The sequence below is a fragment of the Balaenoptera borealis genome (genome assembly GCF_965194805.1).
Source record: "Balaenoptera borealis genome assembly, chromosome: 3".
In the NCBI taxonomy this organism is placed as follows: domain Eukaryota; kingdom Metazoa; phylum Chordata; class Mammalia; order Artiodactyla; family Balaenopteridae; genus Balaenoptera; species Balaenoptera borealis.
Window position 1 is genome coordinate 12,790,841 of NC_138866.1, and position 16,079 is coordinate 12,806,919.

Below are 16,079 nucleotides of genomic sequence, written 5' to 3' on the forward strand. Positions count from 1 at the left end.
ATTCTAAATCAGAAATTGGATATACTGGTTGTTTCTGTATGACATGTTCAAAAAGTTAGACCAGTTGTCTGCTCTGATAAGACTCTGTGATTTAAAGGTCATGAATTAGAAGATGCATAGGAGATCTAAAAGCATATAATAATTCTTGGTGTTGAGGGCTTTGGGGTATGAAAAAGAGGTACTTTCCTTATTTTTAAACTCATCCTGCCAAAAGAGGTTATTTCAGATATACAAGAATTATTAGTGAATACTTCAGGTAGACTATTTCATTACAGCAGGCCAGAAATGTACTGTGTAGCATGTGAGCCAAATTGTCAGGGAGTCAGTCATTAAAATGGATGAGTAAGAGAAGCCGGGTCCTACATTAATAAACATTCTTATTTAATAATTTAACCCTTTGAGATTGAAAAATTGTCTAAGCCCTTCAGCTCCTTGAGCAATATGTAATTCTCTTCACGTGCTGAGTAAGTAAAGTGTTGGCACTAAGATGCCGCTAAATTAATTAAATTGAGGCAGAGCATAAGTGATTCACTGAGTCCTGATTCTGGTGTTGTCGTGGCTATTGTTTCCGTCTTTCCTGGGCTGGACAGGATTCTGATTTCCTAAGTACGTTGAGCTAATTTAGAGTCATTTGTTATTATTCATTTCATTTATTTGTTGTGTTTTTTTTTTTTTCCTTCCTCTCGGGTTATCCTGGGGATAACAATTTAGCAACTCAGCGCAAAAAGAGTCCCTTTTTGAGAAGCAAAAGCAAGGACAAAGACAAGTCTCCAATGGCCCACCCGGCTCTCTCTAAACACCTGCGGTTCTGGTCTTCCTCTGACATCCCATCCTCTCCTAATGAGCCTCTCCCTTTTTCAGAGATTGGAGATTTCTAATCCTTTTCCTTTACCATGTGTCTTCATCGTGTATCCTCCTTCATTTCTGAAATTCAAACAAATGAAAACAAACAAACAAAAAAAAACAGTACCTAAAGGCCAGATGACCTATAGCGGACCCCTCCTCCTGACCCCAGTTCCAAGCCAAACTTAAAGTAGCCAGCGTGGATTCTGATTTCAAAAGAGAAGATGAGTTGCCACACCCTCTGGACCGTTTCTCCAGTACAGCACAGCTGTAGGGGAGCCTCGGGACATCTGTGCACAGGTCCCTGGGCCAGGATGTCCGTGCTGAGTAAGTCCAGGGGCCGTGTGCTGCCCCCCTTCTCTCGCACCTGCAGGCTTTCGTCACGCCCGCGTGTAAAGCAGAGCTGGTCTGTTGTCGCTATGCTTCCTAAAATATACAGCCTCTGTCAAGTGAGTTTTTTTAAGACTTACCTTTAAGCATCTAAATTTAAAACCGCTGCCCTTTTCTCCTCTTTCTTTGTCAGAGCCCTGAATTGTTGGCTTTTGCCAGTAAGGTCCTTTTTAGAGGTGCTCTATGTTTTGAAGGATTTATTGTGCTCCATTCAAGCGTTTTGAATAATTGCATCGATGTTGCCCAGCCAGAGTTCAGTCCAGAATGAAGTTTTATGACTGTACTGTCGTTCTCTGACATCTTGGATGCTGAAGTGAAAGCAGCAGTGGACAGAAAGAACATCAGCACGCCAGTCACACCCAGAGCGGGGGAAAGGCTGGTCGATAGAGGCCTTTAGCTACTGCTGTTTTTTCTGTCTGCAGTCATTGTTGTACCATCTTCATGATTTTGGCTACATCTTTACATCACCTATGTGGTTACTTACATATTTTCCGTTGAATTGACTCACCGTTTCCACTTAAATTTATCCTAAAAGGAAAGATTATTACCTGTACTGTAAATGGAAAACCAGTACCATAAAAATAAAGTAACTATAAAAAATAAATACATACATATTAAAATGCTGAAGTCGGCTGATGTGGCAATGACTTCATCTCACGCGCCCTGCCTTGGGAACCCTGGGCTGCTGTGGTCCTGGCCTTCCAGGCCTGTCCTCCGAGCATGCTGCTGGAATGGTGCTGTTTCTCTGCTGTTCGTGCTAACTGTGTGGTCATCTCCGCCTCCCCTCTGCTCCTCATTTTAACCTCACCTGTTGGATGTCTGTCCCATCCATCCCACCAGACTTGAGTCTTGCTTCTCATCAAGGTTACCTTTCAAAATCCAAATTTTACGTTGATTTCAAGTCATAAGATTTAGGCGCTTAAAACTTCACAGTGAGTCCAGACTTGGAGTGGCGAAGGGGCAGACAGGGTCAGGTCCGTGAAAGAGGCTGGAGAGGGGCCGAGATCCTGACAATGGTCGTGGCTCTGTGTCTGCAGCCTTGGGTCTGCCTAGAGTGAGGCATTATGCAAAACAGCCCTGTCTTCATGCTAATAGGAACTCCAACTGCATGAAGTTTTGTCTCATATTTGGAGAGCCCATCCCCTTTCTTATTACTAGATAGTTGGAGGTTTTTTTTTTTAATGTTTTTCTATAGGATTTTATTTAACTTTGACAAGAGTATGTCTTCATGGTAGAAAATTTAGAGACTGCAGAAAAGCATAAGATACAAGGTAAAAATTCTTCTTGTAGTCAGTCTGACCATACGGAGATTAAAGACTTCTTACCCTATTGTTAAGGTGACGGTGAATTTTTTTCGCAGATTATAAGTGAAGCCAGTTGGCAGGCTGCACATCCTGGACCTTCAGGGCCTCGGCCTCAGAGCCGAGTGATCCTGAGCAGACATCGGCCAGGATCTTTTTAAATCAGGGATTTGAGTCATATACAGTGCTATGCAGCAGGTGTGCTCTGTAGTTAATATGTTGGACTTTTACCAACATTTTGTTTGTCCTCTTGAGTTTTTCCTTTATTTCCTCCCAGCCAAAATTTCAGGGCTGACAGTTTGGCCCATCATTGGAGGTGGGCCCTCCGACACAGTCCTGTAGCCAGGGCCCTCCTGTTTAAACCACAGCCCGGGAGGTGGGCAGCTCAGCTTTTGTACCTGTGGTCCGTGTGCCCTGCCACCCCTGCTTCTAGGCCTCCGTGTGGTAGCCCAGCCTGAGCACAGGATTCTGCAGCCCCGTTTCTCAGTGTCCTTCTCTGCCCCAGGTCCCGGGGACCTAAAGCCAAAGCAAGGGTCCCCGCACAGAGACAGCCTTGACCGCAAGGATGCCTCTGCTGACCCAGCCATGAAGACCTGGCCCGTGGAGCTGGGCCCCCGGCCCTGTTCGTCCTCAGCCATCACTACAACCCCTTCCAGCTCTACCCCCATCTCGCGGCACCCAGGCCGCACCAAAGGTGAGTCGTGGGCCCCTCACCTTGTTCAGAAACAAGAGGGCTGAGCATGTGGGGCTCAGGTTCCTTCCTAAAGACCCCAGGCTCTCAGGGCCGGGAGGGGTCTCAGGCTGAGAGGTGGTGAGCAGAGTGGGTAAGCTGCGGGCTGGCTCTGGCATCACACGGACACGGGTTCAGGCCTCAGCCCTGCCTGCCAGCTGGGTGGGTGACTCTGGACAGACAGCTTCACCGTCTAGAGGCCTGATCCCAAGCCACTGGTGGGAAAGCCCCGGGACCCACCCTCACCACCACCGTGCAGGACTTGGTGGCACCAAGCAGCTCCAGAAGGGAGGTCCAAGTTTGGGCTAAAAGCAGGCAGCCTCCCTCAGCCCAACTTGGTAGAAGTCTGGAGGTTTATTCTCTACAAGAGGGTCTCTGAACTGGAGGTCGGTTAGTAAAGTGGAAGGCAAGTTTCCCAAATGAAAAACAAGGAGGTTGCAGGGAAGGCTTTACAAACTGAAGGTCTCCCAGGTTGCCAGTAGCCATGTGTGTTCACATCTTTAGATGTGAGATTAAAACATTCTTCCAGTCACCTGATCAGCTTAAGAAATTCCCAGTTGAATGTCCCCGTCAGATCTGGCCAGGTGAAGCCCACGGACACCTGAGGAGAGCCTCCAGTACCAGAGACCAAAACCAGTGTGAGAGGCAACAGAGTAAACAGAAGCACGGAGATGAAAGCTTTACGATGCCCATCATTAATATAGTCAGAGATGAGCCAAGCTGTTGCACCCATGAAACAAGAATGGGATGCTACCAAAAGAGCAGTCAGGGGTGGGTGGAGCAAGCACTGGGAAATTTAAAATATGCCAACAGAGAGGAAAAGATAAAGCTTAAAACCAAAAATGACATTCTGCTGATAATGTAGCGATATGAAACTATCCAAAGAAACAGCTGAAAGAACGGAAAGTGATTGCCTCTGGGGTGTTAGAAATTGGAGAACAAGAAGTGGTGGTTATTTTTCATTATAATACCACCCACTCGGCTCTTGAAACCAGGGACTTGCACAACCTTGGTTTGACAAGCAAAGCAAAGACAGACAGGGTCCCTGCCCTCGTCCCAGTTGCTTACAAGTAGGAAGCCCCCCTGGGGAGAAGGTGAGTTGGGTGAGCACAGGGCACCTGGGCAGTCTCTCCCCACTGCTGGCCAGACTCTGCAGGCGCAGTCACTTGCTGTTGGATGTCAGTGGAACCGTGCTGTGTGCTGTCTGGAACAGGCATGCTCTGAGCCCGGCGTGGCAAGGGTGTCTGTTGTCCACAGTCATCAGTCTCCCCTGGTTTCCTGGGCTCTGGGGTACAGAGGCCCTGCCTGGTCTTGGGAAAGAGCTGGGAACACCATCTCCGCTGAGTGTTCCAGTGCTCTGTGTGGCTCAAGGTCCAGCCCTCCAGGCTAACCCTGGGCTGTCTCAGGCTGGACCCCATCCCTGAACCAGAGCCCAAGCCTGGAAACATCACTGGCCAGTCACACGTCTGCAGAGCATGCATGAGGGTCCATCAACGCTGCAACCCCAGCCCTGCCCACGGCGATTCCCTGGCAGCGCAGTCCTCACACTCTGGGTACTCATCGCCAGTGGGCATGTAACCATCTTCAAAATGGACACCCCCCCCCCCGCCCTTAGAATCAGCATTTCTTTAAGTAAATCTAGTTCCTTTTAGAGCAGAATTTAATAATCAAGATCTGGACACTACAGAGTTGTCATTACTTTTAGACCCTTTCAGTAAAGAAAGGACACATAGATATTATGAGTTCATATCAATATTTCCAATTCCAATTTAACATTACAGGGATTTTTTTCTTTCATTGCATATGCGTGTGTCCTTTTCTTACACAGAAGTCTTGTCTCTTGAAACATCTACTTATTTTTCCTGAAAATACGCAGTAATGGTAAAAAAATTATATTACTAACAATAAAATTACTAAGTGATGTTTGTTTTCTTGTAGTTCTTTTAGTTCTGAGATTATATCTCACTAAGGATGCACAGAGTTTTATATTCAAAATTCACTGGAATTTTTTTCTCTAGGTGATTATGTTAGCAGTTTGATATGCAGTAAGGTTCATTTGTTTCTGTTTTCAGTGTTAGAATTTTTTCTTTTTAAATTAATCCTGTTTTTTAATACATAAAATATTTATGTAATTTAAAGCTAAATTATGTAGGAAGGCATGCTTAGATTTCTAAGTCTCACATCTCTCCCTTTCCCCTCCATTCCATTCCAAAATCACCCTATGGATAACCTTGTTTTTTGGTTCCTTGTTTATACTTCCAGTGTTTCTTTTTTGCAAAAATAAACAAAATAATGCACCTTGATATTTTTTTTCATTTAGCCATATGTCATGGAGACCTTCCTCGTTCTTTTTAAGAGGCACATAATAATTAAAATGGTGGTTCATTCAACCAACCAGTCCCCAGAGTTTATCCCTAGAAGTAGAATTGCTGGGTCAAAGGACAAATACAGATATGCTATTCCTAAGTAAGATGCCATATTTTTTAAAAGTTTTCCAGAAAATCCTGATATTAGCCAGGTTTAACGACCAATAACCTACATATCACTAGCCATGTTATACTGTAGTAATCAAGGCAGCAAGTTTTCATTAAGCCACTACTTTGAGTTGGGCATTAGGGGAGAATTCAAAATGTAGGCTTCTCCTGCCTTCAATGAGTTAAAAAAAGGAGTTGTCCTGCCCTCATCTCCAGGAGACAAAACCTGCAAAGGAAGCAATTAGATCATACCTAACTTTTTTAAAAAAAATTTTTATTGGAGTAGAGTTGATTTACAATGTTGTATTCCTTTCTGCTCTACAGCAAAGTGAATCAGTTATACATGTATCCACTCTTTTTTAGATTTTTTTTCCCATATAGGTCATTACAGAGTATTGAGAAGAGTTCCCTGTGCTATACAGTAGGTCCTTATTAGTTACCTATTTTATATATAGTAGTGTGTAAATCATACCTAACTTTGGGTGTATCTCACTGCCAGAACTTTTATAATAGGAATTGGGGGCAGGGGGGATACCCTCTTGCCATTTGGTGGGACCCAGGGTCTACTGTCAGAGAGAAGTGAGCAGGCTTGAGGCAGAGGGCATCTGAGTCCCTCTCGGAAAGGGCAGTTGCCGGGTGGCCTGTGCTTCCAGGTCTATTTCGGGTGAGGAGCTGCTGCGCCAGGGCTGTTTCCAAGGAGTCAGCCTCTCCCCTTAGGTGCTGGATTCTTTCCTCTGCCTTCCTCCCGCCTCCTGAAGACAAGGGTGGTCTCCAGACCAGAACTGCTGGCACAGCCTGGCCTTGGAGGCTGGGAGGCGCTCCCCAGGGCCCTAAATACTCACCTCCTTTTGCTGTGTAATCCTTTGGCCAGATCACTGCTTTAGTCTTCAAGTCCCTGTCACTGCACAGGCGGAAATGGGATTTGAAGTTAAATCTAACAGGAGTCGGGAGTGAGGGCTGTGCCAGCAGGAGGCGTAGGGGGAGGGATGGAAGAGGCACGTCCACGCTTCCCTCCCTCGCCTCCAAGGGCTGGACGCTGCCGTGGCTCAGGTGCCAGTCAGAGGTGGCCGTCCGGCACAGGACCCCGTGTTTCCCTGTGGATGTTCCGGGACCCCTGTATCATCACCTTATTTTTACCACAGGCTATAATTCTGATGACAGCCTCTGCGAACCATCCCTGGAGCTCGAGTTCGCTCCCCACAGGCAGTACGGTGAGTGGTCAGTGCGATGTCCCCTTCCGCCTGGGTTCTCAGTCTTGTTCTTATCAACAGTGCTTTTCCTTTAAGCTAAGTCCTGTATGGAAGTCCAACACACAAAACAGGTGAAAGTGAAGTTGTTGTATGAAGTGGGAATGGGGGGCCCACAGTTCCTCCAGTCTCCTTCCTTGCCCTCCTCAGGGCCTGAGGATGTGACTTCTACTTACATACCTCCAGTGACAGGGAAGTCACTACTTATCAAGCATCCCACTTCTGGAGACTTTAATTCCTTTTGCTTTAAAGCACCCCTCGTGTTTGCCAGGAAGTTCTGCTGACCCACACAGGGAACGTTGATTTCAGGAAGATCTGTCACTGTCCTCACTTGGATTTTAGTTGCCCAGAGTGGCTCCAAGTTATAGTTAGTCTTAGAAATTGTTAGAAGCACTTGCCGTTTGATTCAGGCATATTGTAAATTTAGGCAGAAGGGAAACCAGGAATTATACCAACCTTCTCAAAAATTATAAACAGCTTTGGGTTTTTTTTAAATTTTTGCAAAAAATAGTCATAGAAGCGTTGGAAGGTAATTCTTTAAAAAAAAAAACTCAAAGTTTACATTGAATTCAGTTTATTTCTGATCGACAATAAATGTTATCTCTACCCTATCCATTGTCTTAAAAGTATTATGATACAAATACAGACGTTTCCAATTGACATGAGTAAAGACAGGCTCTGTGGTGAAACAGTTTGACACAGGGCGCCCTTATGTCTTTACATTGAGTGGTGGGTAACACAACAGCAGGGATCTCCTGCAACGTTTGGTAAACCTGAGTAGCCCAATTTATGGTTGTCAGCTGACCAAAAGGGTTTTCTTCCTAAGTATTCTGATTCCTTGAGCTTCTCTTATCGGGAAAAAGAAGGGAAAGGGGTTTTTGATGCAATGCTTAGATAAACAAAAGTGCTTTGGGGTCCCATTGATTTGTATCACGATTTTCTTTTAGTGAAACTTATTTCCTTTTTAAAGAGGGATGTGCTTTTTTTTAATTTCACATGTTCCCTTCTCAAAGAGAGGACTTGTTCTGCTTTTATACCATGCACGAAAACCATGTATTTTTTGGCTCGGCCCCAAACCCCGTTTGCTAGTAAGTGTTTTCCAGATGCCTTCTATTTGCAGAGAACACATCAGCACTTGGGAACTGGGTGCCCTAAAGACCCAGAAAAACAAAAGCAAACTTGCAGGCAGGAGGGGAGGTGACTTGTGAATAGTGCGTCTCCAGTTCTCAGTGCGGTCAACGCCAGCTGTGTGCTGGGAGGATGCAGAGATGACAGAACCACAGTCCCCGTCCCCCAGGGGTTCACGGTCTAGCAGGGCAAACACTGACACAGGGCAGGCTGATGAGGGCCGTGATGCTGAGTGCTGCTGGTGGAGGGGACCCGGAGAGGTACCCTGCAGGCCTTGAAGACCCAGCCTGCCCTGTGCTGTGTGGGCGGGGTCCCTCCCTGGACCTGGTTATTCACCCTGGGATCCAAGAGCCACCGCCACAGACCTGCTCAGGCACAGACAGCAGCCCGGAGGGCTGGTTCCCTCCAGCACTTGTCACCATAAAGGTCAGGTTTTCCCTTTGGGGCAGATGTGAATTTGACATGGGTGAGCCGAAGGACAGCACACAGCTGGGAAAAGCAAGTGCTGGCTCTCCTGCTGAGGGTCCCAGCTCCCACTCCCGGGATCAGGGAGCTGAAGCCACCTGCACACGGGTACACACTCCCTTGCACACGTGTGCACACACTGCCGTTTCCTGGCTCCCGCCCTCACCGAGCTGCACTGTCATGGTCTAGGCAGGAGATTTTCACACGTGTTCCAGAAAGCTCTGTGCAGTAATAGGGGTGGGCATTCCCACCCCAACCCTTGGCTCACCCAGAGCAGCCGGGTTTTTTTGTCTGCTTTTTCAGTTCTGCATGAGATTTTCTTCGTTAACAAAATTGCTTTAAGCCACAGCCCTAGACCTAATAAAAAAAAAAAAAATACCATCGGCTGTCATTTCTGGACGGTCTACTGGGTGCCACGCCTGGCACTCAGGGAAGTTAGCTGTCCTCATGGGAGAGCAGAGGATCCCGAAGCCCGTCCTTCCTGGGGGCGCTCAGCTTCACTTTGGCACAGAGTTACTTTGTTCCATAGTTTTCCTCAGATGAGATGGTTTACCATTGGCCTTTAGGTTATATGTTGGCGTTTCCTTTCAGCATCCCGGCCGGGGAGCTTGGAGAGCAGTAGAAATGCATCCAGCGACAGCTCACCTCTTAACCTGAAAGGTGAGCCGGCCTTTCCTTCTGGGCACTTTGCAGTGTACGTGGATCTTTGACTCTGGGCTTATAGTATATTTGTAATTTAAAAAATACGGTTCCCGAGATCCTCCATGCATTCTGCGTTTGCATTCCTAGGCCACATCACGCGGTTTCAAGTGAAGGCCTGGAGTTTGGATGGATTGGGGTTCAAATCCCTTCACCCCCTCTGACAGGCTCCGGGCACCTGGGAGAGTCACCCATCCTCTGAATCCGAGTTACTTCGTCTTTAGAATGGAGAGAGTGACGCTAGTTCCATTCCACTGTGGTCAGAGAACATAGTGGATGGCTTTGATTCTTTTTAAGTTTTTTAAAGTTTATTTTATGGTGCAGAATATGGTCTGTCTTAATGAATGTTTCCTGTACATCTGAAAAGAATGTGTTTGCTGTCCCAAGACCACAAACCCTTATGCAAATCTTTTCACTTCTCAAGAGTCCACATGACCAGCCTCTAAAGAGCACCTGGCACATAGCAGGTGCTAAGTAAACCTTTAACTATATGAACAGACAAGAGCTAATGAGTCTGGTGCCGTATAGATCCTAACAATTGAAACTTCAGAAGCTTTCCACTTTTATCTCAAGTTACTTTGTTCTGAATTCTAAGCATTCCAGAGTGTTCTTAACATCCAAAATCCCAGGCTGGGAGAAGTGCGCCCTGGGTTCTCAGGCAGCGTCCTCTCTGTCTTAAGTGAGCTGGGGGCAGCACAGAGCCCCCCCCTGGAGACAGAGAGGGGGACTCACGTGTGTTCTCTGTGTCGCCCGCCCCGACCCCAGGTTCCTCCGACCAGCTCCACGGCAGGTCCGAGAGCTTCAGCAGCGAAGACCTGATCCCCAGTAGGGACACAGCCACTCTGCCGCGGGATGCCAGCACCCCGGGGCGCACTGCCCTCAGCCGCCATGAGTACCCCCCACCCCGGAACGGGCCTCTCCCCCAAGAGGGCGCCCGGAAGAGGGGCGCGGCCCAGCCCCATGGCGGGGTACGGCCCTGCTCAGCCTCCCCGAGCAGTGAGATGGTCACCCTGGAGGAGTTCCTGGAGGAGAGCAACCGGGGCTCCCCTTCCTCCGTGAGTGGTCCAGGGCTCAAAGGGACACAGCGAATCCCTCTTCCTTTGCTATCTCCCCAAACTGGGACAGTAGGCAGAAACCGTGGCAGCAAAGTCACAGAAAGGGATGGGGTGGGGGTGGCGTGGCCTAGGTGCAGGGCTGCTTGGGTGGGGAGCAAACCCACGAGCCAGCAGATCCCTGGGTGCCAGCAGCCAGCCCCAGACCTCGGAGGCTGTTTCTCCATCTGTGAAGGGAGTGGGCAGAACGTGGTGCCGGCATGGAGGGCAGGGATGCTGTGTGCCCCCCGCTGGGAGCTTCTCGAGAGAAGAGTGACCAGCACCCCACTCACGGAGTTAGCGTCTCGCGAGGTTTTGTGGCAGAGCTCAGAATGCCCACTTCCCCTGAGCCTTCACCAGCAGAGAGCAACAAGTTTTTTCTATAAAGGGCCAGATAGTAAATATTTTAGGCTTTCCAGTCCAGACGGTCTCTGCTGCAACTACGCGACTCTGCCGCTTTAGCGGGAAAGCAGCCACAGACCATCTGTCAATGAGTGGGCATGGCCATGTTCCAGTAAAACTTTACTTATGGACATTGACATTTGAATTTCATATAATTTTCACATGTCCCAAAAGACTGTTCTATAAAAAAATTTTTTTTTCAATCATTTAAAAATGTAAAAACTATTCTTAGCTCACAGGCCATACAAAAATGGGCAGCAAGCTGGACCTGGCCCGTAACTCTGGTTTGCTGACCTCTGTTCTGCAGCTCTAACCCCCAAACATCACCTGTATTAGGATTCCCTCCGCTGTCACCTTTCCAGCGTCTCCATTTAGCTTTTCTGAAGCTGCATGTCTGTCTTTTACATACTCTGTCTAAATTCAGTCCCACGAGCTATTGGGTTATTCGACAGATGACACATATACTGTCTTGCTATTGAGACCGTTCAAGGTTTAATGCTTCAGTGATTCTATCTCATTTCCCTTAAACAAATACAGTCGAACTTTCTCTAGCCATATAGTAAACTCTGTGACCCACGTTAATGGGTCACAGTGACACAGAATACAAAATATTTGTTTGGGAGATATTTACTGAGCAGCTACCGTGTGTTAGGCAGTATGCATGGTGCCTGCGCTAAAAGAACAAAGCAAACCAGTTACTGGGCAAATTTCTATCGCAACTTGCTAGGTGCTTGGTCTTGTGGTTGTCTATGTATCAAGCACTTACTGTGTGTTAGAAGCTGGAGAACCCAAGGTGGGAAAGACAGAAAACCTGCCCTCCAGAAGTTTACGGTCTGATGCAGTGGGTCTTCAGTGTGCATCGGACTTGCTTGGCAGAACACAAGCTGGATCCCAGAGTTTCTGAGATTTTGCATCTCTATGAAGTTCCCAGATGACGCTCTCCCTGTCAGTGTGGGTCCAGGCATCACACACTGAGAAGCACTGATCTAATGGAATAAACAAGAATGTCCAGAAATCAGGGGTGCCTGCAACTGGACGGCTCCTCTTCTCAGTCCTTTTCCGATTCTGTGCCGGTCCCCGTGAGTTTCCTTTCTCTGGGCAGATCTCAGGGGGTGGGTCCTAAGCAAGGCGCACGGCCCCTCCCCACTCAGCTCAGACCTATCCAGATACTCTCTGCTGCTCACCTGTCCCTGTTGGAAGCTGACGCTCACCCTCTGAGAGCCACCCCCTCCTCGCCTCATCTGCCCAGGTGCTCACCCCCGTAGCCCCACCTGACACCCCTACCCTCCTCTGAGCAGGCCTGGAGAAGCCACCCATGCCCCCCTTTCCCAAGCACTGATGATGCTGGGGGGAGGGGGTGTCACAAGATGGGCTCCCTGGGTGGCCCTGAAGGTGGGTGTTAAAGAAGTTAGAAGTGTGCAGAAAGGGACCAGGAGGTGCTGAAAACAGCTGCAGAGTCTGACAGCCGTGGGTTCTAATCCCCAATCTGCCACTCTCTAGATGTCTATCCTCTATGACCTCAGTTTTCTTACATATTAAATATTGTTTTAATACAACCTTAAACAACCCTTACAAGGGTTGCTTTCAAAATTAAACTAAGTTTTTTGCGATTATACCCCTGGTTCCTGGCACAGCACCTGGCGTGTGGGAAGCACTTGATAAATGGTTCTTGTCCATATTGATGAGCCAGGGTCTTACTGCACACACACACCAAGAGCGAGGCTTCCAACTAGCATGAAACAACAGATTGCACCTCTGTCAAGTTGAGCATCCAGATGTTGTCAGGGGCCAGGAGTTGTTGGCAAGTGGTTCCTGAGCTGCTGACCCGTCCTGCAGACTGATGCCCCCCTGACAGGTCACAGCGGGCTGGGGTCTCATTGCAGCAGCTCTCGGCCCCTGACTCTCACCGCTGATGTGAACTCACTTCCCTTCCGCTTTTTGCAGCGTCAGCCTCAGGAGAAACCTCCGCTTGGCTGCTCTAGGCTGTGAGGTGTTGGCAGAAGGCTGAAGTGAACCTGAACACAGCCATCAAGCTTGGCCTCTGGCGGCTCTTCCTGTCCCCACGATGGTGGCAAAGGACGCCAGTTCCCTGGCCAGGGGAAGCCCAGCTAGGTGGCAGCTCCGTGGCAGGGGGCAGCCGCTTGAGGGGGACAGTCTAGAGGGCTGGGCCACCTCCCTCTTCTCCTGGACGGTCGACCTTTCTGGTTCCCACCGCCCTTCCCCTGCCCCTTGTGCCTCCTTTTCCCCTTACTTCTCACATTAGGAGAAACATCTGAGAGGCAGTGAGGGTACTGAGTGTGGTTGATTCTGGCTTTTGGGGAGCTGGTCTTGTTTCTCTTCCTCTCTGTGGCCCACAGTAAAGCCCTTGCAGTGTGTCTGAGCCTGGTGCGCTGACAAAGAAGGTCCGGTCCTGCCGGTCAGCTTTCTGCCACTTGCTCTGCTTGGTGAAAAAATGGGAACCAGGTTGAAACAGTTGGCCTGACCCTTCCATAAAGTGGATGAGCCTTGTGGGAAGTCATTTCCTCTCTGGATCTGCTTTCTTACTTGTAAAGTTAAGGGGCTACTTAGGAATTCCCAGGCGGTCCAGTGGTTAGGAGTCCGCGCTTCCACTGCAGGGGGCACAGGTTTGATCCCTGGTCGGAGAACTAAGATCCCACGTGCCACAAAGCACGGCCAAAAAAAAAAAAAGAAAGAAAAAAGTTAGGAGGCTACTGAGTGGCGTCTGGGTCCTCTCCCTGATGATCCGTGTATTGTCCCAACCCCTGACCAGAGCAGTGTGTATGGTGGGGAAGTTAGACCTTCAACAGGCCGAGCGGGAAACTTCAGTCCTGGCCATGCGGGCGGCACAGGGGACATCCTGGGTGGGAGGAGGGGTCTCCAAGGCCCCTCTGGCCCTCACTCAATTCTTCCTCTCTTTCCTGTAGGACGCTCCCAGTTGCCGGGATGACCTGCTAAGTGACTATTTCAGAAAGGCCAGCGATCTCCCGGCCATCGTAGGCCAGCCAGGTCCACCTACCAGGAAAGAAGGGGCCAAGATGCCCACCAGCTTCGTGGCCCCCACCATCAAGATGCCCGTCACCACCTCCGAGGGGAAGCCGCTGAAGCCCGGGCAGTACGTGAAGCCGAACTTCAGACCCGCTGAGGCCGAGGCCCTGCCCGGTGCCCCCCAGAGGCAGGCCCAGCCACCCCAGAGCCTGTCACTGGGCAGACTCCGGCAGGCCGCGATGCCCCCCGCTTCCCACACGCCCACTGGCCGGAGTGCATCCCTGAGCCGGGCCTTCAGCCTGGCCTCCGCCGACCTCCTCCGGGCCAGCGGGCCAGAGGCCTGCAAACAGGAGCCAGGGGGTCCCGAGGCCTCGGGGGGCAGAGACACAGGCAGCCACAGCCTGCAGAGCTCCACAGCTCCCAGCTCCCACAGCCTGTCCCGGGAGCGGACCCCACTTGTGGGAAAGGCTGGTGGCTCCTGTCAGGGCCCTGGCCCCCGAAGCCGGCCACTGGACACGAGGCGCTTCTCTCTGGCTCCCCCGAAGGAGGAGAGGCCAGCTCCCCTGCAGCAGTCTGCCACGTCCCCAGCCATCGCCGCTGGAGGTGGCAGTGGCAGTGGCAGCAACTCCCAGCTCCAGCACTGCTCACCTGCTGCAGCCCCGGCTGCCAGGACTAAGCCCCAAGCCTCCCCGCACTCGGGAGAGGCGGCCACCATCGCCCCCGTCCGGGCGGGGTTCAGCCCCTCCGAGGGGGACGGGGTCCTGGGGCAGGGCCACAGTGAGGGCCTCCCTGCCAAGGGCCCGGGCAGGTCTCCCGACCTGGCTCCCCATGGCAGCCGGGCCTCCGAGGACTTCAGTCGTGGGAGCAGCTCGAAGAGCACGCCGGCATCCCCCGAGCCGGCTGGGGACCAGCAGACCGTGTGGTATGAGTACGGCTGCGTGTGACTTGGCTCCTGGACCGGCAGCTCCTAAACCTTAAAGCTACTGACGCACCTGCTGATCACGATGGCCTTTCCCCGTCTGCCTGTGGTGCCAGGAAAGGGCTTTACAATGAGGAAAGGGTTCCCGTGCATTTCTTCTGTTTGTTTTGTTACTAAAACACCGTGCCAAGCCCTGAGAGGGTTGCACCCTCCCCCCGGTGTGTAACGTGTCTTCTGTATCTGTAGCCTCCAGCAACTGGTATCTTTTGAACAAATCCACTTTGGCATGGGGACACTCAGAACGCAGTGACAAACTGACCCCAAAGCAGACACTGTTTGAGCGCGCCCCTGTAGAACACTCGTTTGCAACTTGCTGACCTCCACTGAAGCATGTGTGTATATGGGCGTGTGCACACGCACATACACACACTCACAGGACTGAGCCCTGGTGGCTCTGGAAACTCTACTCCCCTCCCAAAAGCCATTTGATCCTAGGAGAAGCCCCCACTGGCCAAACTACAAAGATCTGGAGGCCCTTGGGTGGACCCCAGAGGCAGGCTCGCTGTTGAAAACCAGGCGCGCTGCCGTGCCGTTGCTGGGGTCCCAAGCGCTTCCCTTCACCCCAGAGCCGAAGTGGCCTTCCAGGCGGGCGGTGGTGGCCTCAGGTGTTTGCCTCCCCCCTGCAGCCAGTTCCTGGGCTCTGCAGGGTGGGCTCCAAGGCCACAGGGCCACCTGCCTTCCCTGACTCTTCTACAAACACTGGATCTGGGGGGCCGGGCAGAGAGAAGCCCACCCAGCAAGTGTGCATAGCGTACAGAGGGGAGGCGTGTGCAGGAGTGAGGTGCGCCTCGGTTTACAACGTGGCTGCAGTGTCCCCACTTCCCTGTCTCAGGTGAGATGTTGATTTATTATTGCTGAGTAACTTCTCGTGGTAGAAACCAAATCTCTTTTAATATATTACATATGTATGTACACACATGTGAAATATATGTACTTTGAGGGAATCTATTTATGTTCCATGGGGAGTCATTCTTTCCTATCAGGAATCTCACCTGCTGCTTTGTGTATTTGGTCAGATTCCTGGCACGTTTTGTTTCCTGTTGTTTAGTAAAGGTGCTCTTCCAGGGATGCACTAAACCTGGTGATTTTTTTTTTTTTGAAGATTTTTTTTTCCCTTTGATTCAATATAAGAAAGAAATGGGAAGCTAAGATCAATTTTAGGAGTGCTTCGGGTTGTGTATTAAATAGCCATTCATTCTGGAACACTAGGACAGAATTGTAATAAAAGGACATGGAACAGTATTGAGTCCTGGTTTTCCTCACTGCACATTATGGCAGCATTGACCAGGCTCTGGGGGCTCAGGGTCCCTGCCTCAGCACCAGTCACTGGAATCCACAGCTCCCT

The 16,079-nt window shown here is 50.1% G+C and overlaps 1 protein-coding gene across 12 annotated transcripts in view; it reads left to right on the forward strand.

Annotated features, from left to right (window-relative positions):
* CCDC88C (coiled-coil domain containing 88C) overlaps window positions 1–15,976 on the forward strand; it is a 124,992-nt gene extending 109,016 nt beyond the window's left edge. For 5 of the 12 annotated variants that reach the window (XM_082384452.1, XM_082384458.1, XM_082384461.1 and 2 more), the window contains 5 exons: window positions 3,040–3,228; window positions 6,881–6,949; window positions 9,170–9,238; window positions 10,043–10,332; window positions 13,695–15,976. In XM_082384452.1, the coding sequence (XP_082240578.1) occupies window positions 3,040–3,228; window positions 6,881–6,949; window positions 9,170–9,238; window positions 10,043–10,332; window positions 13,695–14,699 (1,622 nt within the window). In that variant the 3' untranslated portion in view covers window positions 14,700–15,976. Of the gene's footprint in view, window positions 1–711; window positions 1,171–3,039; window positions 3,229–6,880; window positions 6,950–9,169; window positions 9,239–9,367; window positions 9,604–10,042; window positions 10,333–13,694 lie in introns of those variants that run through there. The other 7 variants (XM_082384457.1, XM_082384456.1, XR_014242408.1 and 4 more) reach the window with 6 other exon arrangements.
* Window positions 15,977–16,079: the final 103 nt, after the last annotated feature.